General features: G+C 45.7%; 1 protein-coding gene across 3 annotated transcripts; it reads left to right on the plus strand.

Annotated features, from left to right (window-relative positions):
• Positions 1 to 1,402: 1,402 nt before the first annotated feature.
• Positions 1,403 to 23,183, plus strand: SERP2 (stress associated endoplasmic reticulum protein family member 2). 3 transcript variants are annotated; one of them, XM_066235325.1, is made up of 5 exons: positions 1,403 to 1,496; positions 1,763 to 1,872; positions 6,469 to 6,541; positions 16,670 to 16,763; positions 22,729 to 23,183. In XM_066235325.1, the coding sequence occupies exons 2-5, from the start codon at positions 1,789 to 1,791 to the stop codon at positions 22,874 to 22,876; spliced, it is 399 nt and encodes a 132-aa protein (XP_066091422.1). In that variant the 5' UTR covers positions 1,403 to 1,496; positions 1,763 to 1,788; the 3' UTR covers positions 22,877 to 23,183. The 3 variants fall into 3 exon arrangements, 2 of the variants coding, with proteins under 2 accessions (XP_066091422.1, XP_066091423.1); XR_010726053.1 differs by lacking the exon at positions 1,403 to 1,496 and having other exon boundaries at positions 1,551 to 1,872; positions 16,528 to 16,763; positions 22,729 to 22,767; XM_066235326.1 differs by lacking the exons at positions 1,403 to 1,496; positions 16,670 to 16,763 and having other exon boundaries at positions 1,551 to 1,872; positions 22,729 to 22,871.
• The last annotated feature ends 2,400 nt before the right edge of the window (positions 23,184 to 25,583 follow it).

The following is a 25,583-nucleotide window of genomic DNA, read 5'->3' on the forward strand; positions in this document are numbered from 1 at the left end:
CCACGCAGGTGAGGATCTACCTTGTGCCTCCTGTCCAGACATTTGCTGGACCTCATACCACAGCGGGGCTCAGCAAGTGTCACTGCGGCAGGGTGCCCTCTCCATCCCTCCATCTCCCAAAACAGTCCATTGTTATTAAAAATATGGGACTAGAGGTGGGCGTAATTGGTTTATAATCCTGTAATATTGGTGGTAATGTGGATGGCAATGGTTAAGATGCTATTAGAAACTAGTTTGGAAGTTTAACTGAAGTCTAGAGTAGAAAAAAGAATGACCAGGCATTACTAATGACCCCAGGGAGATTTTGTCTTCTTCTAAGTTACCAAAAGCAGCCCCAGAAGTGTCTGTATTAAAGCTGGAATAACAAGAAATGGAGAGAGGAACGGGGATGAGTTTAGTCAAGGGCCCCCAAAGAGAAAAGGACCTCCGCAAAGAGAAAAGGAGCTCTCCTTAACTTCCCACTGACACAGAGGAATTTTACTCACACAAAACCCTGCAGAAACCCAGCCACAGACGCCTGCAAGGAAAGGACTAGGATGCATCAGCCAAATCTGGGCCAAAACCACAGCTCTTCTTCCCCAGCATTTCCCACTGCCCCAAATCTTCTAGGTTGAAGTTTCACCTCTTCTCAACTCTTCTACGCTTCTAAGAGCTAACTCCAATCCGTTCAGCACGTGTAAAAGTAAAGGACTGAACCCTCCCCTTTCCCTCTGCCCGGCTCCCACTAGGCAATCTGTAAGGCTGTGAGTCACACAGACCCGTAAGTGTGTAAGTGTATATTGCTCTACTGAAGGGAATTTCCCAGTTCAGTCCCCTTGGGACAAGGGTAGCTGAAGGAGGTCCTGGACGCTTGGGGCAGGTGGGGAGCCCAAGTTGGTCAAACCTATCCACAGTGGAGCAGTGACCACCAAATCTGACCAGGGCTGCAGGCCCAAGACCTCCTCATCCTTCCTTCACGTTTCCCTCAGATGTATTGTCTTCCATGTAACTCTCATAACTAACCAAGGCAAGAAGACCTGTCCCAACTCCACCCTCACTCCCCCTTATCCCCATCCCTAGGGAGGTCTGGCCCTTTCTGTAGCACTTGAGAAAGATTCTGCAGTGGGCTTCCCTATCTTGCCCCAGATCCCTAAAGGGGCGTTCCTTTGGACTGTTCTACAACATGGGCTCAGCCCTGTCCTAATTCTACTGGTCTTTCGAGCACCCCCTCCTCCCCACACACACCCTACCGTTGTCTTTGGTGGGGGGTAGGGGGGCGGGGCAGCGGGGCAGGTAAGACCGCGCCCTGTGGCTTTCTTTGTGACCTCCGCAATCGCTTCCCCGACCCCCGGGGGTCACTGGCCGAGGAGCCCAGGAGCGGCAGAGACCCCATCCCTTATGAGCGCACAAAGCCCGCCGCCGCCGGAACCCTCAGCCCCACCGCGTTCGGCTGCGGGACCGCGACACTGCAGAAACCCGGGCCCCAGTGGCTCCACGCGCTGCGCTTCGGCCACCGGGTGCGTAGAGGACGTGCGACACCGAAGCCTTTGGCCGCGCTGGTTAGGTAGTTGGGGGGACCGGAAGGATGGCGAGGAAGTAGGAGAGGGTTTCCTGAGATGAAAGATTACTTCCGTCCGGGCTCTGGCCTCTCTCTGGAGCCGGCTCGGTGGGGGCTGGGGAGCGGGCTGCGCGGAGCTCGGGGGCCGCGCTTTGCCACCTGCAGCGCCCGGGGCCCACAGGACGCGCTCGGCCCTGTCTGGGGCTCACGCGGGGATCCTTGCAGGTGAGACTCGACAGCACTTCCAAGCCATGGTGGCCAAACAGCGGATCCGGATGGCTAACGAGAAGCACAGCAAGAACATCACCCAGAGGGGCAACGTGGCCAAAACCCTGGTAAGGCGGCGGCGGTGCGGTGCGGCGCGGCGCGGCGCGGACCGAGCGGCCGAGGCCCGGGGCGGGGCGGGGCGGGGCGGGCGCAGGGCCACGGGCGCAGGGCCCGGCCTCCCAGCGCCTCCGCCCGCCCCTCCCTCGGGCCCGCAGAGTGGGCTCGAGAGCTAGGCTCAGCCCTGGTTGGTCGTGACCCCGGGGTGGGAGTGGCTGCTGGGGCTGCCACGGAGGTGAAGAAGATCTTCCCCAGGACAGAACCCGGCCTTGGTATCTGGGAAAGACCCGAAAGCACCTAGCAACAAGAACTGTTAAGGCAACCTCTTGACATAGGGTCCCCAACCTGCCAGATGCTAGTACCTAAGTAAGTGATGAATGAATAAATGAATGGATGAATGAATGAGTGAATGAATGCCATTTATCATCTCCTCCTTCCAGGCTTCACCTCTGCCTTCCAAACCCAATAGACACACACCATGATAAGGTTTTCTTTCCAGCCCCTTTGTCATGGTCTCCCTGTATAAATTGAAAAAACAGAGATTCAGACCCTTATTTCCCTCTATCCTCCGATTTTGCCTTTTCTCCAGTGAGGCCTCTCACCTGGCCTGAAGTTTAAATGCAACTTTCCTCTTGTTCACCCCATGAATTCAGGCTCATTCTGATGGCAAGATCCAGACTTTTAGAGACTAGAGACTAGTCTATCATCAGGCATTCTGTGCCCTCAAAACTATAGATGAAAGCTTTATAACGCGCCTTTTACGGAAAACTGTGCTGTATGCACAGGGTTTCTTTTAGCAATGCAAATAATCTTCAACAATGAATGCCAGGCCTGTGATTTCGGACAATCAAAGGCATGCCTCCGATGAGTTAGTTGTTGGGCAGTGTGAGTCCCCAAGTCTCTTCACATAGGCACCTGGGATCTATTATTCCAGGCACTTAAGTGGAAGTCCAACTGAAGCTTGGGGGTTGGCTGGAAAAGCTTGCAGACCTGATGAGACGATTCCTTTTAGCCAAAGAGATGGAGCTGCTTTGATTAACTGAGAAAAACGCTGGATCTACAATTATTAGACCAGAATTCTTGAAAAAGCAAGCAGTACTATAGCAGCGAAACCTTAGAATCAAACTCAGCCAAACTCAGAGCTTTAAGCTCCAGGCCTAACTCACACTTGGAATTCTCCCACTTGGGAGTTAGATCATTTAGTTGTGATTGGCCTGCAGCAAAATGCCAATGCGCCATTAAACTGAAATCATTTTTCACATAGATCTATGTTTTTCTTATTTATTGTTACTCAAAACAATTAACATTGACAAATTTTAATTGTTAAAGCATTCAGAATTTTATATGCCTATTGATTCTTCTTGGGATGTCATACAGATTAGCTGATGGACTGAAAATGTCTAGTTGCCCAGTTTTTTTTTAATGAACTAAGGAACCTGGGTTCAGGTGTTCACCGAACTCAGTTGACACTTGATCTGACTGTAAAAGTAACAACAAAACAGGAACAAGTTTGCAAAGCTGTTTTATCCTTTAGGCTTGGTAAACTCAGCATCTGCCTCTTGTAGCTTTTCAAGACCACTAAATAATGTTTGGGACCTGACACAAAAATTATTGGCTCCAAATTAAGAAAAAAAAAATAGAGAAAAAAGCTCTTGAAACATCTAGAAAATGTAGTCACTTGCAGTTCAACTCAACTTTCAGAGCTGCATTCAAATCATGTTTAATCTGTGATAGGAGTGCATTTTAATAGGTTCTGATATACTGTGGGGTAGGCCCTTCACAAACGTTTGGGGCCTGTGAGGGTTTTACATGGCCCTACTAAATTTGTAATGAAAGGTTTCCAAACCAAGCCACAATGTATGTTTATTTTTCTTTGGTTAGAAGGGCTTTTTGGTTAACTTTATTATAAATGGGTCAGCATCAAAAAAAGAAAAATGAAATTCTCTTTTAAAAAAGCAACACTTTAAATCCTAAATTTCATTTTCCTAATTACAGGCCAGATATGGTTATACTTGGAAAGAATTAACTTGCAAGGGATAACTTGTTCAGATGAAATTCAATAAATGGGGAAAGATGGACAGATTCTAACAGAAAATCAGACTAATCATTCAGAAATAAAGCCCTTTAATTGTATGCAGATGCCTCAGTGTTTTGTTATTCGCTAATAGCTACAGAGTGAATCAATATTATTCTCCTGGATAGCAGATAAAGCCACGAAACAGAGAAATGGAATAATCATTTCATGATTAGACAGTAGAAACTTCTTCAGAATGAAGAGAGAATTTAAATTTCAGAGTTCTGAGTTATCCTGCTGTTATCTTACCCCAGGGACAGCCATTTCCTGACATGTTGGAGCCTCAGGAAGTGGCAAACTCCTGTTTGAAATGAACCATGTCATCAGTGCGACTCTACTGCTTCTCTTACCTTTCCCAGCAATAAAGTCAGTTTAGGTGAATTGTCTCGGTAGGACTGTGCTGGGCACCACTTCCAAAAAAAAGAAAAAGAAAAAGAAAAATAGTAACTTAAAGCTCTCAAAAGATATATTGGTATTATGATCACCCAGGTGTTCTTGAGCTCTAAAAGTCCCTGATTAATGTTGATTCACTGGAAAATGTCATCAAAAAGGTTTTGGCTCCAAGCTCTGCATGTTAATAATTTGTGTTTTTCATGCAAAGGAAAAATAAAGGACACCATTTGGTGTCTGAACAGACCAAGAATTCATTTACCGGCTTCTGAGTTTACTTGTTGGCTTTGCTGCAAGTGGAGCAAAGTGAATTTGTATATAACATTAGTAAGAGGACAGCGACCAAATTGGTTTTTGGTCAACTAAAGAAAATTGTTAGGAAGTTGTTGACAGAGAGTAGGGAGGGGTAAATGTCACACTCGATTCAGGTAACTTTAATATCTCTGTTTGCTTGATCTGACCTTGACCTGGTCTTAAGTGCCAAGAATGATGCGATAAAAAAAAATACCAGTTGAGGTTATCTTATGCAATTATTTAAGACTGATTTTGTCCTTGTCAAGTCAAGAGCAACCACCTCTTTCCGCAGTGTGATTGGGCCCATGCAAGAGTGGTGGTAGATACAAGCTTCTCAAGAACAGAGAAGTGAATGGTTTCAGTCCTTAGAGCCTGCCTGCCGCTGACTAATCAATACTTCTATAGTAAGAAGAATGCAGGGATAACCCTATCACCAATTAGGAAGTATAATAAAAAAAAGATATCCTTCTTGGACCCTGTCTTTATTCTATCTGACCTAAAAAATCATGTTTAATAAGCCTGTATGCTTATTCATTCTCCAACTAACAGTTATTGAATACTATGTTTAGGTTCTGTATTTGGCATGCTACACATTGATACATGAAAGAGAAAGGGGCTGCTCTAGGGCCTGCAGTCTAGTGGAGAGCCAGACATTAAACACATCATCACAAGAATAAACAGAGATACAAACTGTGATAAATATCAGGAAAAAGCACATAGCAATATAAATGACAAGTGAACCCAAATGAAGTAGAAGAGAAAATGTTAATAACCAAGCTGTGAACCAAAGAATTATTGCCTTATCAATAATAAAATGAATTCTTTAACTTATATTGGCTATCTCCTATTTTTGGCTCATGCTAATGAGCAAATAGTTTTTTTTTCACTGTCTTTTCCCTTTTTATTTGGGAAAATTTAGCAGTTTTTCATATGCCTCTCAGAAAATACTGCTTTTCTGTCATTTGATTTGATGTTTAAGGACTAAGCCCTAGGTCCTAGGGGGTTTGCAGAGGGGCGTTCCTATTACACCTGTGCTTTTGGTTTGAGAAGAGCAGGAGGTACACAGGGCTAGATTGGCATGGGTACAACGGTGCCCCTCTCCTTTCCGGGGAATGCAGAAATTTCTCCAAAGTGTAGCTTCACAGAGATGGAGGAAGTTCATTTCAAAATGCTGCCTCCCTCCCATCCATTCACAGTTGCTGTGGTAACTGCGATTCTTATCACTGCCACTGCACCACCTCCCCAATTTTTTGGAACACAGAAGATTTTGAGAATATGGCTGTGTTCTTTGACCTCACTTGGAATTCACAGACAAAGGAGATAAAAATAAATCTATCAGTGGGAAACACCCAGGCTCTTTAATGAGGTAGACCTAAAGCTGAATCCCAGCTCTTGCTCAAGTTAACAAATTTGAGCCTCAGTTCTTCACTACAAAATGGAATGGCATGGAGTTGTGAGTGCTGGAAATAGTGGGTGTAGACTTCTTAGCAGGTGTCTAGTATAGAGTGTGCTTACAACAAATGGAAACAATTATTGGTAATATCATTTTTGGCTCCCAAATCACTGTACCTGTATTGGTTTTATGTATTTATATACTGTCCCCATAATATTTAAGACCACCAACTTCACTGAGTTACAGGAATGTAAGTAAGGGTATTTGTGAATTTTTAAAAACCTATCTTGATCCTTTACGATTGACTTTATTCATCTATATCTGCCCACTGGGCATTGAAACCGCGTCTGTCTTATTCATGTTTACAGTGGTAGCCTCAGTACAGTGGCTACTAGTACTCAATGAATGTTTCCTGAATTAATGAACCTAATCTTACTTCCTCCCATTCTCTTTCAGAGGCCCCAAGAAGAGAAATATCCTGTGGGACCGTGGCTATTGGCACTGTTTGTTTTTGTTGTCTGTGGCTCAGGTATGGGTTTTTCACTGACCTTATTATATCCCACATTCTCTTCTGTCCTTCAAAAACACATATTTTATTCACAAGGTAAATAGACAAAAAAAAAATATTAGTCTGAGATTCAAGTTAATCTCTGTCTGAGACCTTTATCTTAATGGGTTTTGATTTAGTTTCTATTCCAGCAGATTAAATATAAGTAGAGATGGAATTGATAGTCTATCAAATTATAATCATAAAGTGATTACGCTAAGCAATTAAAATGGCTGTATGTATTTTAGAGTTCAGTTAAACCTTTCTGTGAAGACACAGACTAAAAGCATTTAAAACAGAAAGTGGAACACCTATCTGAATGAGATAAATCCACATTCCAGAGAGAGGGAGAGGCCTTACACCTAAGTGCTTTTACACAGAACTGAGCCTTTGACCTGAGCTCAAGGTACAGTCACCTCATACTGGAAGGTGACAAGTTCAGAGAGCTTTACTTACACTGACATGCAAACACACACATACAGAGAAGAGACCTGAGCAAAAATGTAGTCATTTCTAGCAGAATTCTGTTATTGGGAATTTTAACATAATTCCTGGTCTCAAGGGCTTGGGTCTCTGAAGTGCTGGTGAGTGGAGGTAACTCCTAACAATGAGGCAGGCTATCAGAGGGCCCTGTCTCCATCACCTCACTGTTCTGAGGGCAGGGAAGGCCAGGAGTCCACACCTTTCTGCTAAGACCTAGGCCTTCCTCGAAGACATTGTTCTGCTGTAGAGACACCTGTGACTGAAGGTAGATCAGTGTCTCTGATTTTCAAGAAACCACTCTTCCAAGGAAATGAAAGCTCTTAGGAAGAAGAAAGGATCCAGAGGACTTGGCATGATTGTTGCTTGAGGCTCAAATATTGTCAAGATGATTTGGCATTCCAAAATGAGATCTTTCATTCAAAGAAATAAAACTGTACTCCAGCCCCAAGCTGTTACCCAATATGGGGATCCCTCTCTTTTTAAAAAATTTTCCACCAATTTAAGAGAAGAAGGAAGAGGGATGAGAGAGAAAGGGAGAGAGAGAGAGAAGCATCAACTCATTTCTTCCATTTAGTTGTGTAATCATTGATGGCTTCTCATGTGTGCACTGATGGGGAAAGGGGAGAGGTCAAACCCACAACCTCAGGCATGCCAGGTCAATGCTTATCCACTGAGTCACCTGGCCAGGGCCTCGGACCCCTCATCTTTACAGAATTTACCCATCCTTTGGTGAAATACTTCTGAGTGTGGAGTGCTTACTTCTTCAAAAGCCTATCCTATTTCTCTATAGGTCTAATTCTATTAGAAATGTCTCCCATCTTTTAAACTACACTGTGCTCTCTCTCTCTCTCTCTTTTTTTTTTTTTTTTTGTATCTTTCTGAAGTTGGAAACGGGGAGGCAGTCAGACAGACTCCCGCATGCGCCTGATCGGGATCCACCTGGCATGCCCACCAGGGAGCGATGCTCTCCCCATCTGGGGCGTCGCTCTGCCGCAATCAGAGCCATTCTAGGGCCTGAGGCAGAGGCCATGGAGCCATCCTCAGCGCCCAGGCAAACTCTGCTCCAATGGAGCCCTGGCTGCGGGAGGGGAAGAGACAGAGAGGAAGGAGAGGGGAAGGGGTGGAGAAGCAGGTGGGCGCCTCTCCTGTGTGCCCTGGCCAGGAATCGAAGCCGGGACTCCCACACACCAGGCCGACACTCTACCACTGAGCCAACTGTCCAGGGCCTGTGCTGCCTTTTTAGTAATTCACATGTAGACTCCTGAAGTCAGATAGCATGGACTCATTTTCTTCTGAACCTCTTGAATTTTTGGATACTTTTTAAAGATGACTGCCTAGTGGTTCCTTCTGCTAGCTAAACTTCCCCAGTTCTCTCCACCCAGCTATAAGACATGGTTTCTAGATACATGCCATGACTCTCTGAAAAAATAGCAAATACAATGACAGAAGTTGGTCTAGAAATAGTGTGAATGCTACAAAGGCAGTGAGATTGTCACTGCCTTTGATCTCAATGCTCTGCTTCTATTAACATGACCAGCTTGCAGTTTATTTGGAACAGTCACAGGCCATCCTAGACTCACATCAAGCTAACGCCCAGTCAGGCGCCACCAAGGTCTTCTTTACATAAAGTTCTGGCAAGCTTCAGAGATGCAACTACATAATCCCACTTGAAGTTGTCCCCTCTCCCCATCACATCACACGTTGTTTTGTTTAATTCATGGCCCTCAGCAACATTTGAAATTATTTTGTTTGCTACTTATCCATTTCCCTCTACTTGGATATAAGCTCAGGGAAGGAAGTGTTTATTTTCCACTAAATTTTTAGATACTAGTACAGTATTTAGTATGTTGTTAGTACTCAGTATGGTTGAATGGCTAAATGGATGGATAGATGGATGAATAGATGGATGGATGGATGGATGGATGGATGGATGGATGGATGGATGGATGGATGGATGGGTGGATGGATGGATAGATGGATGAATAGATGGATGGATGGATGGATGGATGGATGGATGGATGGATGGATGGGTGGATGGATGGATGGCAGGGGGTTGGCAGGGGGAATGGATAAAGCCACATATTCCACATACTGTAGATATCCAATTTACTTGAGGCCTAACATAAAGCTTCATGAATATTTCTATTAAAATTTTGTTGGTTTCAGTTGTCTTTCTACAGAGTAGTCACGAAGTCTGGAAACACTGAAGAACATGCATAATAAATGGCTTACTGCTATTGTATTATAATGTCTAATATGGTCAGTGACATTGCATAATGCATCCAGTGTGCTGTCCCTGTGAGCAATGCACAGTTCAGAGCGTGGTACATAACTGCAGGGTCCCTCCTGGTGCGTTACTGCAGGGTTCCCACCAGTGCCTGCACACGCATCTGTGATGCATTTCCTCAGATGGTCTATCTCTGATCTTCACCCAAAACATCAGATAAAAGCTGTGCCTTAGCAGGCCACAGAAAAATTAAAAATCAACCTATATTAAAAAGTTGCATACATTTTCAGGTTTTATGGCCAGTTTGTAAATCATTAGATCTTGAACCTTGAGCCTTTTATCTAATTATCTTTCTTTCCCAGCTTTATAGCCTCTGAAAGTATATTATTTCTCCAAGTCCCTGATAAAAGTCTAGACCTGGAGAAGCCCACGAAACAGTTGGACACAACTCCCTACAGGTTGACTCTGAATCTCTCAGCATGAGCTGAACTCAAGCAAGCGACCTTCCTGTCTCAAGGGTCTCTTGTGCTCTGAAAATAAACCTCCTCAGGACCTCCAGGCACTGGAGGAGGCAGATGAGGTAGCCGTGGTTGTGACCCGGGGAGGGAGCAGAGAGAGCAGAGAGCCCCAGCCTGCTTCGTGAGCACAGCATGCAGAGGGGGCTGTTGTAGTCTGTTCCTGCTGCTGTAACAAATGGCCTGGACGGCTTACAAATGCAGAGACATACTGGAGGTGGGAAGTAAGATTTGGGTGCCATCAGGACCACGTGAGGACCCTCTTTCCCTTCACATATTTCTCCTTGTATCTTCATATGATATCCCCATGTAGCAGAAGGGGGCAGGGAACTCGCTCTCTGGGGCCTCTTTTTTAAAAGTACTGATCCCATTCATGAGGCCTCCACGCTCAGGACCTAATCACCTCCCAACAGCCCCGCCTTCTACCCCATTCACACTGGGGTTTCTACGTGTGCCTGTGGGAGAACACAGCCAACCAGACCATAGCCCAGCCTCCTACATCACGCTGGGCAGAGGAGAACATCTCCCAGAAGAGGGGCAGTGTGAGCTGAGTTTGGAAGGACAAACCACCAGACAAAGGCAAGGTTATTCCACATGAAGGAACACTGGGTGACAAAGGCACAGAGGCTTGAGATAGTGCCCGGGGCTCAGAAATGGCCAGTGCTGGGGAAGGGGGTGGGGTCTGGGAGCCCCTTCAGCAACAGGCTCCCCAGTCTTGCCCCAGGGGATAGAAGGGGCGCCACCACAGCTATTTGGTCTGGCTTATTTTTCTCAAATCTTTGCTAGTTCTCAATTATTATTCTTTTCATAGGGCTTTAAAAAAAACTCTAAATTATATTTTAATTAAAATTTCTCCAGGCTTGTCTGTCCCTTAGAGTAGGAGCTCTGTCTTTCTCCCGTGGGTAAATTAGGACACATGCTGACGACTGTCTCTTGGAACCCTCCCAGTCTCCAGGAGTTTTTTCAGGGATCAAGCACATTGGCTGCTGTCCTGTCTGTAGGATCATCCAGGGGCCTGGATGGGATACTGTAGGGCCTGGAGATTTGGACTTAAAGTGACCAAGAAAACACAACACTTGCTGGCATGCCACCTCCTCCTGGCTTTGTGTCTGGTGCTCTTCCAGTGACGTTGCTTTAATTCTTCCCAGTTAAGACTATTTTGATTTTATGGAGAGGCTGGACATAAAGTGGGGAATGAGTCATCTTACTCTCTGTCCTGTTTGCATGCTGCCATGATCCCAAAGCAATGGCTTCATCCCTTTTGTAGTTATAACTAAGAATAACCCACTACCACCACCCTTTTCTTTTCTTTGGTTTTTGCCAACCATAGCATTTTTTTTCCTGCAAGCCTTAGCTCAAATTAGGCACTGTTCTCACAGAAATGTGTCCCTCTTCTCAGCTTGTCCTTGGTACTGTGCCCTTCCTTCCATCTTTGTACATGTCCTTTTCCGAACCAACCATGTCATTTAAAACACAATAGCGCCTTTAGATGTGCCCCAATTGCCACCTCTCTGGGATTAGTCACAATTCAGTTCTTTCTGCAGAATCCACTATAGCTCTTGAGTTTCTCTTTTCAGGGTCACCAGCCATGGGTTCCCACCTATCTATTCTCTACATTTAAAAGAATGTGATTTCCTCAAGTCTAGCCATTCTGTTTATCAGTCCCTCTGCTTTACGAAGTAAGCCTTCTCGGTGCAAGGATGACGAGGCCCCTTATCACTGTCCTCTCGCCTCTGTCCCTGTCCTATGCCCCAAAGAGGAGAGACCACCTCCACCTCATGTCTGACCGACCATCCCTGCTGTGTACACCCTCACTCTTGCCTGCTACACTCACACAAAGTGCACTGGAGTCTCTAGTAGAAATCATTTCCACACCTGTCCAGACACGGACTCCTCTGTGTCCCTTAGGTCCTTTGAACAAGATGCTTGAATGCAACATGCCAGACTAAAGTTCCATTTCACAGAGTCCCAGGGATACTTATGAGGTCATTTCATTTACTCTCTCTGAGTTCATGTTGTTTTTTATTCCTACTTTGTATATTTTTATACAGACAGAAACAATATGATGTCTTCTAATATGAATGAAGATGTTGGTCATTGATCTGATTCTCTTGAAAGGCTCACTTGCTTTCATTACCTCACTCTATTAACCCACATTTCTAATTGATGATTAGTTGGGCAAAGTGCTTTTTGTAGAAGTAGTGTCATGTACCTCAGGTACATAAAAAACCAGGCCAGGCAAGGAATAAGGAAGGCGCATCTTCTCTGTTTCCCTAGCTATATCCTGGAAAAGAATGAAGGCTAGTAAAATGTTGGCATGTAAGGATTGCTCACTTATTGGTCACCCTTACTCCATTTTACATGGAAAAACAAGTAAACCTCCAAGAGGTGACAAGGTCCCTTTATTATGGGGAGTGATGTGTCACAGCAAACTTTGACCCCTGCTTCTCAGTTTCTTTCCAATGGCCTTCCTCGTTCTGTTTTGTGCCTTGCCTGTGGTGCTGATAAGAGCAAGATAAGGAAAGGGAAGAAGGAGAAACCTGGAGAAAAGTGAGAGTTTGGGAGTAGGACACCCAGAGACCCCCAGGCCAGACATGCACCCGCGGAATGCCCACCACCTCACCCAGGAAGGAGATAAGAGCACTGGGGCTGTGCCAAGGCCCCCAAAATTCGAGTCCAAGTACATAGTTGTAATCTCTTAATACATTACCCTGTTAAGAGGCAGCTGAAAGAGGTTTATCTAAATACACTCCCCTCCAGAAGTAAGTAAATTTCCACGTTCCACGATTACAAAAGGTCTCTTGGGCAAGACACCTCTTTGAAACCTTACCAACTGGCAGTAATAGGATAAGAGGCCTCAGAGAGGAGGAGAATCTTGGATAATCTGCCAGATGTGGGTTCAAAGCCTAGATTTGTTGTTTATCAGCTGAATAACCTTGAACAAGTTATTTACTCTCTCTGTATTGATTTCCTTACCAATCAAATAGGGGTGTAGGAGCCCCTCCACAGCTGGTCCTGGCACTGCATGCCCCCAGGAATGTCAGGGCTGGCCCACAGCAAGCTGGGGTCCTGCATCAGGCACCGCCACCTCCGCCCCTAGAGCCCTCATGGAAGACAGTGGCACCAGGAACGGAACAGGTGTGCCCTGGGGTGCTTGGGCTTCCGCTCACCTTTCTTCCTCCCAGGCTGAGCCTTTAACTGGCAGGCTCAGCCATCACATTTTTCTGGATCTTTCAGAAAGCAGTACCTCTTCACTCCAAGGGTGAGTGAGAACAATTTAAGTGGTAACACCCTGGTTCATGGGACTCTTTTCCCAGGATAAAGCATCAGAATCTTTCAAACCTTCCCAGACCGGGGTGGGTGGGGGGGGAGCACCCACATGCAAACTTAAAAGCAATGAATAGGGGTTTGTATTTTAAGTTGAATATGAGAAATGAAATGTAAGTTTCACTTCCTTAATACAACCCACAGGCACGGCTGTTTTGCTATAAAAGTTTCCTTTGTGAGATAAAAACGCTTTGGGACCCATGTGTTCTTTTGAGACACAATATTATCGAGACAGGACATTTCAGGGCCGTCTCGTGCTTTGTTTTGTCCCGTTGGTAACCAACTGTATTGTTATTACTAGTGCATACATTCTCTCAGAACTCTAGGCCCTGCTTCTCAAATACCTATTGTAAGCCCCTCCTCAGGTGATTCTTCCAAATAGGTCAGAAAATTTTCTTGTTCAAGTCCTATCTTAAGATTTTGTGTTGCTAGAAACTTTTTAACTGGTTGCCTTTATCTTTATTTGGTATCGTAGGGCCCCAGATCCACACTGAAGCCCAAAGGATCTAAATAACCCCCCACCTTTTATAAAACCATTCTCTTCCATTTCTGCAGGCAGTGGGGCCTCTCTCCAGATATGCAGCTCATCCCGTTCTCTCGGTTCTTGGTTTTGAAAGCTGCCTTTTTGGAGAACTGTGTAATAGCTTCTGAAGAGTTCTTGTCTTTATCTTGAGACCCAGAGACAAGTGTGCTCCGGAATATCTGTCTGAAACAGCAAAGATGCTGTCACACAGATCTGCCAGCTGCTATCTTCACAACACACTCGCAGTCTTCGTGCCCTTCCCTGGACCATTAATGAAGCTAGTCACCACTGTCTGTGCTCAGAGCCCCTGGCCCTGGGTTTTTCTCTCCCTTTATCCTCAACTCTTTTAGAAGCCTTATTGAGAAAGATTCGGAGAGCACACCAATGCTCAGTGGGAAAGTGTGCTGCAATTGATTACTAATGGCTGTCGTGAGTATGGTATTCACATCAGGGTCCCATGCTCACCCTTGCTGTCTCTGTCTAGCCTTTTTATAGTGTAGCTGCCACAGTGTTTACAGGACAGCTGTCTTCGGCACTTTCAACTTCCTTCCTGGATACGATGCTTCCTGGACCCGATAAAATTAGTTCTTTTCCTGAGCATGTTAGTTGTTTTAGGCAGTTTGGTCATTTTGTCAGTGTATACGTGTTTTCCGCGATCCTGTGTGCGATGCAGTGACAGGAAGTAGCAATCTTATACAGCACTGTTTGCAACATGGTTGTAACCTTCTCCATGCTTACCCCTCATTGAGGGTTCAACTGGGATTAATGGAGTCACCATTTAGTCTGATGGCAACTCTGACATCCCAGCTGAACCCCAGCTGTCCCCCTTGGACTGTTTCTCCCTCATGTATTCCTAATTTCAATTTTATTTCCCTCTCTCTGGCCATTCTTGGATACTCACTTCCTAACTGGTGACTGGTGATTATAAGAATTTCCGTGGTGACTGAAGCCTGGGTATTATTGAGACTGAGGAACTCGTGTGCCCATCAAAGTGAAACTCGCAGGGTAATAGGATTAACTATAGGACTTACTTTATTCATCATTTGTAAGTGTTCGATTTCGTCAATGAGCATATATTACTTTTATATTCAAAAAAACTTAAGTGTAATTTAAGAACAAAACATGTAGACTAGTGTTTTGTAGCCTTTTTCTTTTTTAAAGCAGCAGAGCTCTTTGTTCAAATCTTAGAGGGAAATGAAAGAGCAGCTGTTCTGGTTGAAGTGAGATCGTGTGCGTGTGTACATGTGAATGTTTGCGTGTTTCTGTGCATGCATGTTGCGTGTTTCTGTGTGTGTATATGAGCACCCCCGTGCCTCCTGTGTTTCTGAATGTTCTGATTTTCCCATCCCCAGATATGTCCAGCTGGACCCTCTTTGCCCATCAAATAGGAAATGGTGTCTGGGCCAGAGCTGACCTCTGCTATTACAGAGTTAATACGTTTCAGCCGAGAGCCCGCTAGGTTTATTTGCACCACCAGCTGTGAGTAGTTACACTGTCTCTGGGCAGGGACATTCCTTTTGTCCGGCAGCTCACAGACTGTACTCTTCTCCTGTATCCACCAGGAACTCTACCTACAGAGCGGGAAGAGGGAGGGAGATAATGTCACAGACGGGTTTGTTTTTCAGGACGACCTCTTCAGAAGAGATATAAGGAAGTGACTCCCTAAATGTTCTTGGGTGGGCCTGCACGTCTCCCATTCTCTTGGCCTCCTATTTCGGGTCCTCCACCTGTCTCCCTTTATGTATGCTGGGGGCCTCGCATTTCTGGAAGGGCTAACACCCACCCTCCCTAGGACTGGATGTTTTTGAGAAGGGAAAGGAATAAGTCACATGTGTGCCAGCTCCAGGGCTGGCCACCCTGGGTTTGAGACCTCGCCATGCCACCTACTAGTTGTGTGGCCTTGTCCAAGTTACTCATGCCCAGTCTAAGCCTAACTTTCCCCATTCTTAAAAGAGTTAATACTGGTTCTTGACTCATAGGATCCTCATGAAACCTAATCCTGAGGGTATATGCACGTCAAATGTTTAGTGGAGTCATGGTAATTACTTTATAAATGTTTGTTGTTATTGTCATTATTGATGGTCCTTAGTCACACTGCCTCCCCAGCTCTTGACCTCTTTGCAAGGTCTGACCAAGATTCTGAATGCTTACGCAGAAAGAAAGCCTTTGGACCTTGCTGGTGACACTGCTTTGTGAAGTAGAGGAGCACAGCTCTGCGACACCGAGGCAGCTGCATGAGCCCTGGCTGCCACCTGCACAGGTAGAGGGCGGAGCTTGCCAGCCACATGCTGATGGTGTCACTTCTGCAGGAGCAGCTGGAGCTCCTTCTCTTTTCCTGGAACAAACTCTTCATAAACTAGACCACAGGGTGAGAAGGATCTGTTCATACAATTACTCTGGCTGCCGTTCCTTGAGTACTTATTAGAATGCCAGGCCCTACACATGCATTTTCTCTCTAGTCCCACAGTCCCTACAAAGAAGCGATGGTGCTCACTTTTTCAGATTACAAACTGAGGCACACAGAGAAGTCAGCGAGCATCCCACACTAAGAAGTGAGAGAACTAGCACCCAAACCTAACCTCCCAACCCAACTGTTTTCTACTACCTTGCATCCCTTCTCTTACTATCTCCCCAAAGCACAGTGAAGCAGAAGCTTTCTACCAATGTTAGGCCTATAGCACAGGACTGTGCTTCGAAAAGAATGCCTGTTAAGGCATCTCCTACTTTCCCAGCCAGGAAAGGTACATTGTCCAGAGATTTCAGATGTGCAGCCATCCTGGCTCTGCTCCCAGATAGGTAAAGCCTTCACCAAGTCATGGCCACCGGGCACCCATCACTTTACTTTCTTCTGAACACATGCTTCAGGGCGAATGTGAATTCACCGTGTTTGCAGGTCAACCACAGGAACACTGGCCTTTCCTGGAGACCACTCTCTGAAATTGTGGCAGCTGGAGGGAGTCACTCCCCCTGAGCCGGGCAGGTGTGAGGTTTGAAGAGCAGAGCAGCCCTGGAGAGGGCCTTTTGTTTCACCACAGAGGGAGGACGGAGGACGCAACCTCTATGGAACCTGCCTGGAGAGCTGAGATGGACAATCTGGAAAAGATCTCATCAGCCATTGGCTCCTGCAAGGTGACTTGTAGCCTCCCTTGTCATGTGCCACCCTCTGCCCTGTGCCCCATGGAGCATTTGGGTTTGCATGTGGTCTCCTTCTCAGAAGAGCGTTTCTGCTGTCTGCCATGTCAATGTGGAGACAGGTGTCCCCTTCTTTGCTAATATTCTCCCTTCTTTCAACAGTGTCTTCCTGCCCTTACCTGCCCTTGGCATCTCTCTTTTCCCTCTTCTTCATCTCTAGAGAAGCCAGAGGGAAACACTACAGGACAATGATTCCTCACTTTTGACTTTCTTTGTGCTGATTTCTTTTAGAGAGCTTAATGACCCACCTTTGCAATGTCTCGTCTCCTAATATTTCTACCTGTCTCTCACAGGGGTTCATACTTTTCTTTCCAGCTCTTTTTCACTTTTAAAAAAAATTATCAAGTTGTGTGATTTCTAAAATTGTTCTATCCTCCTAAAGCAGTGTTTTCAACCGCTGGTCCATGGACCAGTTCACCAGAAATTCCATGCAGGTCGCAAGAGTTAACCACCCACCCTGTGCTGTATAATTATAGATTTTAGTTAAATTTGCTTATGTTCAGGGTGATTTCTGCCTTAGTGCCTGAAATAATTCTTCTATTTTCACTGGTCCCCAAGTGTAAAAAGGTTGAAAACCACTGGCTTAAAGGATATCCCTCTGGCCTGGCCTGTCTTAATCTCTCTTCTTAGAAACTTTCTTGATTTCTCTTAGCAAGTATTCATTTTTAATGAAAGTGGCCTTCTAAAGCCACCTATCATCTGGTGGGACAGCTTTCTGGCAGCCTTCTGTTGTCTAGCTTTCTGACGACTTCCTAGAAGATCCACTTCTGTTGTCCTGACATTCTTCTGGTGCTCCCACTTAGCTGGGGTAGACCAGTCCCCCAGTTAAGAGTGAGTTGGGCCACACAGTCCTGGGCTTTAAGGAGTTGTTGGTCTCAGGAGTTAGCTTCCCCTCAAGGGCTGAGCCCTTGGGACACTTGAACCTAAAGGAATCCATTTGATACTGACTCTTAATTTTTAAAGTAACCATTTAAGGTTCTTAATATGTATTTTCCTCCATACCCTTTGTAACTATTCACCTGTCATTCCTTCAATACATATTTACTGAGGAGCTACTATGTGCCAAGTGCTGAGCTGGGCCCAAAGGTAGAGTCATGAGCAAAACCATCCAGGTCCCTGCTCTCCTGTAGCTTACAGTCTGGTGGGGGAGCAATCATACTAAAACATGTAAAATGTCAACCATGAAAGTGTGTGAAGGAGAGGGGTGTAGAGCTGTGAAAGCATATAATACAAAAGCCTGGTGTATTATGGGTAAGTGGTTCTCAAAGTTTGGTCCCCAGACCAGTGGCCTTAGCATCACCTGGGGACTGGTTAGAAACACATATTCTCATTGCACCCCAAACCCATTGGGTTAGAAACTCTGGGCATGGGGTCCAGTATCCATGTTTTCACATGGCCTCAGGAAATTGGGATACACACTCAAGTCTGAAAACTCTTGCTCCATACATTCAAATGAGGCTTCTCTGAAGATCTAAATTTTATATTATGAAGGCACACTAGGCAGTAGGGTGGGGTGGGGAAAGTATTTCACACAGAAAGAATGGTGTGCACCGAAGCCCTGTAGTAAAAGCAGAGAGCCTTTGAAAACATGAGAGATTACCCAAGAGAGGAGAAGAGTGATAACAGATGAGTCTGGAAAGCTTGGCAGGAGCCAAGGTCACAGAGTCCATAAGGATTGGGCAATGGGAAGCCTTTGCTTCACGGGGATGACGCATCTAATTTGTTTTTATTTAAATAATAAATCTATCTATAGTATGCAGCCAGAATTGAAAAGTTGCAAGAGTAGACCTGTTTTAGAGGTCATCACAGGCACCTGGAGAAAGATGATGGTCAGTTGGATGAGGAAGGTTTCTGGAGAGATGGAGAGAAGGGTGCATAATCACACCCTTCTCTGTGAGCAGGTTCCTAGGCAGTCTGCAGGGCTTGGTTTTCCATTGGAGGTGGTAAGGTTAGCTCTGGAATTTTGTTTTACATGCAAGATGGATGATACTAATGCCCACTTTGATGGTGGGAATTGATCATGTTGAGTTTGCCATGCCTTTGTGCTACCTAAGTGTAGATATCAATTAGCTGGTAGAAGGTATGGCCCTAGAACTTGGAGGAGACATCAGGGCTGGCAAATACACAGGGTGAGTGAGTCATGAAGAGCTAAGTAGCAACTGAAATTATGGGCCAGGATGAGATTATTAAGGGAGAAGGCATGTAATGAATAGAAGAAAGCTGGAATGCTCATTGAGGAACTTCACCATTCTGGTTTGCTGGTCAGGTCGAATTAGGATGGCTCCCATAAAACACAGTTAGTGCAGAGAGCCAAAGAGAAGGAGAAAACTAGAAACTAGGAGAAGACAGTGTCATAGGAGCCAAGGGAAGTAAGAGTTTCAAGGAGGCAGTGCTCGCCAGTGATGACCAGAAAAGAGATGTAGAGTCAGGACAATTGTTCTGGTTTGTTTGATTTTTGAGTGTGTTTCCTATATGCTAAAGCCTAGGATTGCATTGATGGGGTGGTGGAATAATAGAAGTGACCGTCACAGGTTACCGAGGACCAGGACCCTAAGCAGAGGTGGGAAAGTGTGGAAGCGAGGGATTCTGTAGATTCTGCTCCAGCCTGAGTGTCTCTGAACCCTCCTGTCCCGCCCAAGGCCAGATCCCCTGACCTGGAATGCCTGCTGTCCCTCCCTTTCTTGGCATCTCTGCTCCCTGCTGTCTTGCCTGCCCACAGCCCTTTCCTGCAGCCCACTCAGCTGTTTTCTCAGCTTTGTTCACCCACTGTTAAGTTATTAACTTGTCAGGGTCTAGACTTCCCACTTCCTTTACTACTTTGAAAGCACTGTTGGCTCTTTTCCTGTTCACTGCCTCAGAAAGTCAGCATTTGGAAGGCCGAGGTTATTCTGCAGGTCATTATTGGCAGGCACACAGAATTACAATTCTTATAATTGGTATAGGATGTTGAAGGCTTCTTAAATGCATTGATACAACTGAAAAAGGAGTAATAAACACAACCATCTCTCCGTTACTTTCGATGTGGAGACAAATGATGAACTTAAAATAGTCTACTCGAAGTAATTTCTCCAAGAGGGTTCAATTTTAAAGGGTCATATATAAACATGTTAAGGACCATCAGATTTATACATGGACTCAGTTAGGGTTAGGACCAACCTTTAGTTTTTAAAACAGATTCAGAAATAGGTACATTGTTTTAATATGTGTTGCAACTACTCTAAGACAAGCAAATTTTGTCTGATTCTTTAGAGACATTTACAGCAGCTCCTTAAAAAGAATTGAGTGGTTTGATCGCTACCTAGCACTTTTGAAGTCCTGAATTAACCTAATGGGGTATGATGGACTAATGGTGCACACTGTTTGCTATTTGTTGATCTACATCCTGCTGAATGATTTCTGTCTAAAGAGAAAAGGGGAAAGAACATTTTGAGCATCTATTATGGGCACATTTTTACTTATGTCATTAGATTGATTCCTTGCAATCAATCATTTGAGATATACACTATAGATTTTACAAATACAGAAATCAGGGCTCAGAACTATTCAGTAATTTCACACCTCTAGAGTGCGGCAGGTAGTTCTGGAGTGCTGATCTTCATTCTCATACAGGGGAAACAGCAGTCATTTTGTAGTCATAGTAACAGTAGTAATAATAGCAATAACGCACCTGACCTGTGGTGGCGCTGTGGATAAAGCATAGACCCAGAACACTGAGGTTGCCCCGGTTTGAAACCCTGGGCTTGCCTGGTCAAGGCACATATGGGAGTTGATGCTTCCTGCTCCTCCCTCCTTCTCTGTTTCTCTCTTCTCTCCAGAATGAATAAGTAAAATCTGGGGGAAAAAATAATAACAGTAACTCCCATGCATCTTGGAGGTATGAGGCTTCATAAATGTCCTATCATTTAACCCTATAATAACCCTGCAAGTACCATGGTCCTCATTTTACAAAAGAGGAAACAGGCTCAGAAAGGTTAAATTTTCTGTCCGACACCCAGCCCTGACATTTCACTCTAAAGAAACTTTATTTGTCAAGATTAGTGATGCTTTCCTGACCCCAGAAACAAGGCCTGAGGCATGGTAGATATAAATATTTCCCCCTAATGTTGACTACACCACTGCCTCCCAGCGTGCCTCTTGAGCCAGAAGGCCTGATGTTTATTTAATTTTTATCCCTTGTCAGTCTTGGGAGCAGGGGACAGCACCTCGGCTGTCTCTGCAAGCTTATGCATTTTGGTGAGGTACTTTCTCATGCATCTAACCCTTCGTCTGTCAAGACCCACCCCAGAACCCAGTCTAGGCCAAGAAAATCTCCAGTGCAACCAGAATTAAATATCACAGTTTGGTGAATTAACTCATTTACTGTGTCCAAAGAACTGTATCCATAGAAGAGTCCCTCCCACGGTCACACAGAACTAATTTATTAGCTCTAATTTTCTTTTACCCATAATTCTAACAGTCTTTGTCTCTAGCCTAGTCCACAGCAACAAAATAGAAGAACTCCTACTGCAGGTTAGGTTGGCAACATCAGTGATATTAGTAATTGAGACTGAAAACCGGCAAGAAGCAGGAACGAGAAGCCAGAAGCAAGCGGCCAGAGCCGTTTTGTGCACTCTCCCTAAACAACCCCACAGCAGTCACTGATCAGTGACTGTTTTACATTCTGGTCACACTGAACATCCAAAAAAAGTTAGCAATATTCAGTCATGTTTGCTTTACATCATATATCCAATTTAGGAAAGTAGTGATGATTTGTGCAGGGTTCATTTTTTTTTTTTTAAGGGAAAAAATGCATTGGTACTTTATCCTTAAAGTCTAGCTGCGCAACAAAGACTCCCCGGCCCTCTGCATTCTGGACCGGTGGGCCCCAAAGCCACGCCTGCCAGGTAGCATGTGCTCGCTGATGTCAGATGAGGAAATGTCAAAAGCCTTTTCTCCTGAGGGTTCTGGATAACCTGCTTTACTGTTGTCACTTGGGAAGCTGCATTCCTGGGTATATTCCAGGAAGACAGTAGGAATATACAAGAAGGGGCAAAACCCTCCAGAACTCAGTATCTATTGTTTCTACACATTAGAGGAGATGATACTGAGCCTCGTCTCCAAAATAAAATTCTCTCACTGCATAGTAGTTGCTATTATCACTGTCTTCATCCAGATTGGCCAATATTTCCCACTGGGGAGGGTTAAAAAAAAAGCAGTTGGGGCTTTCTTTTTCTGGGACACATTTAAACCCGATAGCTGAAACTAGTTTGGGAACCATGTCCAGCTCTTCCCCAAATAAGTACAGGTCCCAGAAACTGTTTATGGGGTTTACCAGCTAGCACCCCTTCAGTGTCTCGCGCCAGATGTCCAGGCGGTGAGGATTGAGCCCCGAATCAGGCAGCGATGCTTGCCAGGAGAGAGAGCCACATTTCAGAAGGTTTCAGGCAGCCAGGGGACAGCTTGCATCAAGGGCTATGGCAGCCAGGGGCTCAGCATGGTGCGTCTGCTCTAAGCGCCTGCCTTCCGCCCAGCTCAGGGGCTGCCTGTTTTCCAGGTCACGGCCATTGTGAAGAAGGCGGGCTCGCTAACCTGTAAATGAGAACAGCGCCTGCACGAGAGCCCTGTCCCTGTCCCACGTTCCAGAGAAGGGGACTAAACCTCTCAGCCCTTAAGGGATCCCTGGTCTTTACTTCCACTGGAATTAGCAGGAGTTATCTATAAATCTCTGAGGCATCCATCAGCCAACACAGCAAGGCTGCCTCTTTAGAGAAGTTCAGTGACCTTTTGTTAACTTAACTCCTTGTTAGAAAATATCTCTTCAGCTGTGTGCTCACACCCAGTCTGCAGGGGCAGGGCTGGCGTGGGGCTGGGTTTCTAGCTGTGTGCTGCCAAGCGTCTGAGCTGTTCTGTTTCCCTCTTCCAGCTATCTTCCAGATCATTCAGAGCATACGGATGGGCATGTGAGAAGGCTGGATCCGACACCGCCCCTCCCGCCGCATAGTGGAGAACCACTTAAGCTCTTAGCTGGGTTGTTCGTGGGAAGCAAACAGGCCACACAGAATTTTTTTTAAAAAAAAGTAAATATTAATAATATATTTAAAAAGGCTCCCACCATTGTTCCCTGATCCTTTCATCATGGGTGTAAGTCCAAACTGCCTTCTCACAGGACCTCCCGGCACTCCCTGTTACAGAGCAGAAAAGATATTTTGCTTTTCTGTCAGCAGGATGGGTACTCCCATTGTGTGCAGCAGTGCTGTCTGTGGGGTCTCCTTTGGCTTCAGGGACGTCTGCATGTGGCCCTCCAAATGACCACCAGTTTGCTTTCTATGGATACAACCTCTCCTCCACTGGAAACTGGTTTTTACAAATAAATGTCTTTGTTCAACCTTATATCGTGTGTGGGTGATCAGTGCGAAAACTGAAGTAAAGGACGGGTCAGAATAACCCCAGGAGGGCTGGGGACGGGAGGTGGGGAGCTCGACTGTGTGATTGGGTGGGGTCAGGGAATCTGTGGCCTGCAACCAGAGCTGGATTTACCAGCACAGTGCTGGTGGACCTCAAGGTCTTCGCCTGGAAGGAAGCCCTCAGTGGCTCTAATGACCTTGCGTTTTTAACACATTTGACAGTTCTCTCTCTCTCACACACACACACACACACTCACACACACACTCTTTTTTGTCTTTTTGCTTGGGTTTTTCTGTTGTTGTTTTCGGTCCAGAACAGACACCTGCAGTGTGTAAGGTCCCGATGAGCCGCCGTCCCTGTGGTCTGCCTCAGAGTTTGGCAAGAAGCAGATGTTTGAGGCCTCTTTATGAAACTGTCCAACCTCCGGCCGGCCCAGCCCTGCCCTGCTCTGATACAGAGCCCAGGGCAGGCAGGAGCTTGCTGCCCTCCGGGTGGTCATCTGGGGGGATGGGCGGGTAGGCCCAGAGCTGATGGGGGGGACAGCCCCTTCCCGGCCAGGCGTCCCCACAGCCTCTTCAAGGTGGTCTGCCTGTGTCCGCCTCGCAGCATGCTGGGAGTGGGGGGGCTGCATCTCCACTGCAGATCCGCGGCTCCCCCTCAAGCCAGCTCAGTCTGAATGGCTGCCAGGGCTGCTAGGGGTAAACGTTTGGGATGAGCCTGCGTGAGGCTCCTCTGCACTCTGACTTTTGAGGACCACCATCTTGAGAAAGCTCAGCTAAAGACAAAATGATGTTGTGTCCCATTCCCAAGCATGAAGCCAACCAAAGCTTGCTCTGAAGCAAAGGCAACCCCGGGGAGGGCGGGAACGGAATTTGGCCTCCCATTTCAATGACACTTCTGATGCCACCCAAGGAAGTCAGGGGAAGCTGCAGGGGTCTCTGACAGGCTTAAAGATGTTTACCTGCAAATTTAAATAGGTCTTTGTTGGGTTTTTAAAATTCCATCTTTGCATTCTTGGCAATTTTTTTTTATCATCCCATAATACTGTGAGAGCTTTAGAAATGGAAGTGGCAGAAGTGGCCAGGACCTCTCACAACTGAAGAGGCTTTGTTGTGAGGAATACACTTTAAAATAGAGGGCGAGGTTTTGTCTATACTGTGCCTTTCTCCACTGCTCCTGCACCCTAAGCCCTTCCCTAGTGGCAAAAACCATGTCCCACCACTTGAGGGCTGCACACCACCCATGCTGTATGAGCTGGTCTCCTCATGACGTTGGCTCTGCCTGGCTGTCCTAGTCTAGGTCAGTGTAAGACCAGTGTATTATGAATGATCAGACCCCACAGCTGCCTGCCAACAGGCTGGAAGAAGACCCCTTGACATCAGGTTTACCTGGGCTGTGTTCCCAGATCTATCCTGACTCCCATGTTGCCTAGACTTGATCTAAGTACAGGCCTTCCTCCTCCTCCCCTAATGCCATACAAGGACACCTACACACCCTTAGGAAAAGCCACTGCTGTGCCTTAGCTTTGTAGTTCATCCTTTAATTCACAAAGTCTTCCCCTCTTTCCCTAATTTGGCCATTCCAAAGCAGTAATAATAGGGTGATTATCCCCATTTCAAAGAAAGGGAAATTGAAATGTGGCCAGATTGGGCTCCAGATAACTTCAGCTATCCCCAGATGGCAGGTGTGGTAGGCTGAGTCAGCTGCCATTCCTAAAACTTCCTGTGATTGATGTATCTCCCCAGGCTATGTGATCATCCACAAATTGGTTTCCTATTAGTTTCCAGGTGGCCTTCCTGATATACCGGTATATGACAGTCCGCCCTCCCTGGTGACTTCTGTCAGTCTTCTGCAAGTAGAAACAGGAGGTGCCCTGAGTAAGTTAGAGCCATGACTGATTTATGCTATAGAGCGGAGACTTATGAACATCTTTTGGCATGACACATAGTAAGAAATACACAGCACTCAATGCACAATACACTCCCCCCAAACAAGTTTTACAGAACACCACCTATCCTTAACACATGTCATGCACTCTGATTTTTTTCCTAGTCTATTTTTTTTTTAAAAAGCTGGTTGCACCCTTCTCAAATGATTTAATAAGCCCTGGATAGGTTCTAACCCAGAATTTGAAAAATACCCCTCTTCAGGGGGAAACCAAGCCCTTAGTGAGAGACAGATGCATGGCTCATAAGGTAAGAAAGTTGAATTCACTCTGAATCCTGATGAAAACCTGCCGCCATATCTCAGGCACAACCAATCAGTACCTCCAACGATACATAAGCAACTTCTTTTGGGAAAAGGGACATTGGCAGATCCTGCAGAGAGAGCCCTAGTACCACCTTAAATCATAGAAACAGTATGAAATAAACA

This window comes from Saccopteryx bilineata, chromosome 6 (genome assembly GCF_036850765.1).
Source record: "Saccopteryx bilineata isolate mSacBil1 chromosome 6, mSacBil1_pri_phased_curated, whole genome shotgun sequence".
In the NCBI taxonomy this organism is placed as follows: Eukaryota; Metazoa; Chordata; class Mammalia; order Chiroptera; family Emballonuridae; genus Saccopteryx; species Saccopteryx bilineata.

What these genes read in the sequence shown, in the direction of transcription:
- SERP2 (XM_066235325.1), top strand. Translation starts at nt 1,789, where the DNA reads ATGGTGGCCAAACAGCGGATCCGGATGGCTAACGAGAAGCACAGCAAG. An exon ending in GCAACGTGGCCAAAACCCTG is followed by an intron (nt 1,873 to 6,468) that starts GTAAGGCGGCGG and finishes ATTCTCTTTCAG; the next exon opens with AGGCCCCAAGAAGAGAAATA. An exon ending in CAGCCATTGGCTCCTGCAAG is followed by an intron (nt 16,764 to 22,728) that starts GTGACTTGTAGC and finishes TCCCTCTTCCAG; the next exon opens with CTATCTTCCAGATCATTCAG.